Genomic DNA, 1,902 nt, shown 5'->3' with positions numbered 1-1,902 from the left:
AGCCACATAGTGATACCTCCATTATGGCAACGTTCTGGTCGGAAATCTAAGTGCGGAAGACAAATAGTACAAAATGTCGATATTACGGGCATCTGGGATTTATTTCGAAGGCGATCATCTATAATATGAATGTTCTGCTCGTTCTAAGATATTATGAATAGAAGTCTGAAAAATATTCGTTCTGACTGCAATTCGACACCTACTTTGGTCTGCCCAACCGCTCTAAAAGGACAGACTGAAGCAAGCTTGGAGTTACCCGGCCCCGTCTAAGACAAAAGTGTAGGTTACAATAGACCATGGCAGAAGTAATTGAGCTCAGACGCGTGGAACGGCGGCAGACAGGTGAACCAGTCCAACCAAAACAGCCTGAGACATGTGTGACATCTGAGCGTTCCTCCCGGACGCGCATTCATCATGTCACCAGTGAAGCGTCTTATCGACCCCAGCACCTCACACCGCTTTCCACCAGCTGTCTGCAGCACCTGAGCGGTCGCCAGCGGCGCCACGCTGGCAGCCAGCCGGCCAGCGGCGCCGCAGGGCCGCCAGCCCGCTCCTCACGGGCTCCGGCGGCGCCGTTTGTTAACTTTGAAACAGATGACGCGCGGGTCCCGCCCCCGTGACGTATTTCCATATTCGATCACGGCTGATGGGGCCCCGGCGGGGCGCCGGTGGGTCGCTAATGGGTCTCGCTCGCGCCCCGCCGCACAGACGCCGACTGCGCATGTCGCTAAACTAGGGTCATCCAGCTGACGAAGGGCCTCCCGGGCCGCCGCTGGCGACGGTTCGCTTAATTATGACCCGCTCTGCATACATAATCCACCGCGGAGAATGGCAGTCCGAGAGGTGATGCATCCCCCGCGAGCGTCTCGGCGGCCGGCAGGTCACCGGTGCGGAGGGACACGTCCCCCGCGAGCGTCTCGGCGGCCGGCAGGTCACCGGTGCGGGGGGACACGTCCCCCGCGAGCGTGTCAGCGGCCGACAGGTCACCGGTGCGGAGGGACACGTCCCCCGCGAGCGTGTCGGCGGCCGACAGGTCACCGGTGCGGAGGGACACGTCCCCCGCGAGCGTGTCAGCGGCCGACAGGCCACCGGTGCGGAGGGACACGTCCCCCGCGAGCGTGTCGGCGGCCGACAGGTCACCGGTGCGGAGGGACACGTCCCCCGCGAGCGTGTCAGCGGCCGACAGGTCACCGGTGTGGGCGAGGGTGGAGGGGGACACGCTCCCGCTTTCTTACCAAGGTAATTACACGGGTCGAGACCCTGAATAAATGATGACGTTGCCGCAACTGCAGGTGATACTATGATTGTCATGTGATTCTTTGCTGGTAGACAACGGCTGCCTAAGGCACACAGATGCAGCAAGCTCTTGATGGAGGTGTTGAGCTGCATCGTACACTGGTAGGCATGATATATTATCTGTCAATACCTGATATGCGAAAATCTTGTTAACCGTTGGCAGATGTGCGATTTGAGACAAATGGACCGCAGGGAGAAAACAAAAATCCAAAACACTTTCCATGTTCTTCTTTACTTGCACATACTTATCACCTACGAGATACCTTGTGCGGTACAATAAAATAATCGATGTGACAGCACATGGGAGTTAATAGCTGTTGTCATCTAGGTGATACTAAAACCCACCTGATGGAAGCAGACGCTTTTAGGTATCCATACAAATGGTAATGCTTTAAAATAATTCGTATGCCACCTTTTGTGAGAATCTGACGGACGGAGTTTTCTGATACAGCATCCACGAGCTCATTTCCAAATGACATCTGTGGAAAATGGCTGGCTCGGCTGGCCCGCGCCGAAGCGCGTTGACAGCAAGACAGTGCGTTCACGTGTTACAGCGCATACCTTCCGGAGAGCTGTGAATCTAATTACATCTTACCTATTTCAATG

General features: G+C 55.9%; 1 protein-coding gene across 1 annotated transcript in view; it reads right to left on the bottom strand.

The window, feature by feature from the left end:
• Nucleotides 1–450: 450 nt before the first annotated feature.
• LOC119103011 (uncharacterized) overlaps nt 451–1,902 on the bottom strand; it is an 8,480-nt gene continuing 7,028 nt past the window's right edge. The window contains exons 2-3 of the mRNA XM_037226460.1: nt 821–1,230; nt 451–507 (exon numbers count right to left, since the gene is read on the bottom strand). Of these exons, the coding sequence (XP_037082355.1) occupies nt 451–507; nt 821–1,230 (467 nt within the window). The remainder of the gene's footprint in view (nt 508–820; nt 1,231–1,902) is intronic.

This window comes from Pollicipes pollicipes, unplaced genomic scaffold (assembly GCF_011947565.3).
Source record: "Pollicipes pollicipes isolate AB1234 unplaced genomic scaffold, Ppol_2.1 Scaffold_5724;HRSCAF=6776_pilon_pilon_pilon, whole genome shotgun sequence".
In the NCBI taxonomy this organism is placed as follows: Eukaryota; Metazoa; Arthropoda; class Thecostraca; order Pollicipedomorpha; family Pollicipedidae; genus Pollicipes; species Pollicipes pollicipes.
This window is presented reverse-complemented; position numbering and strand designations above follow the sequence as displayed.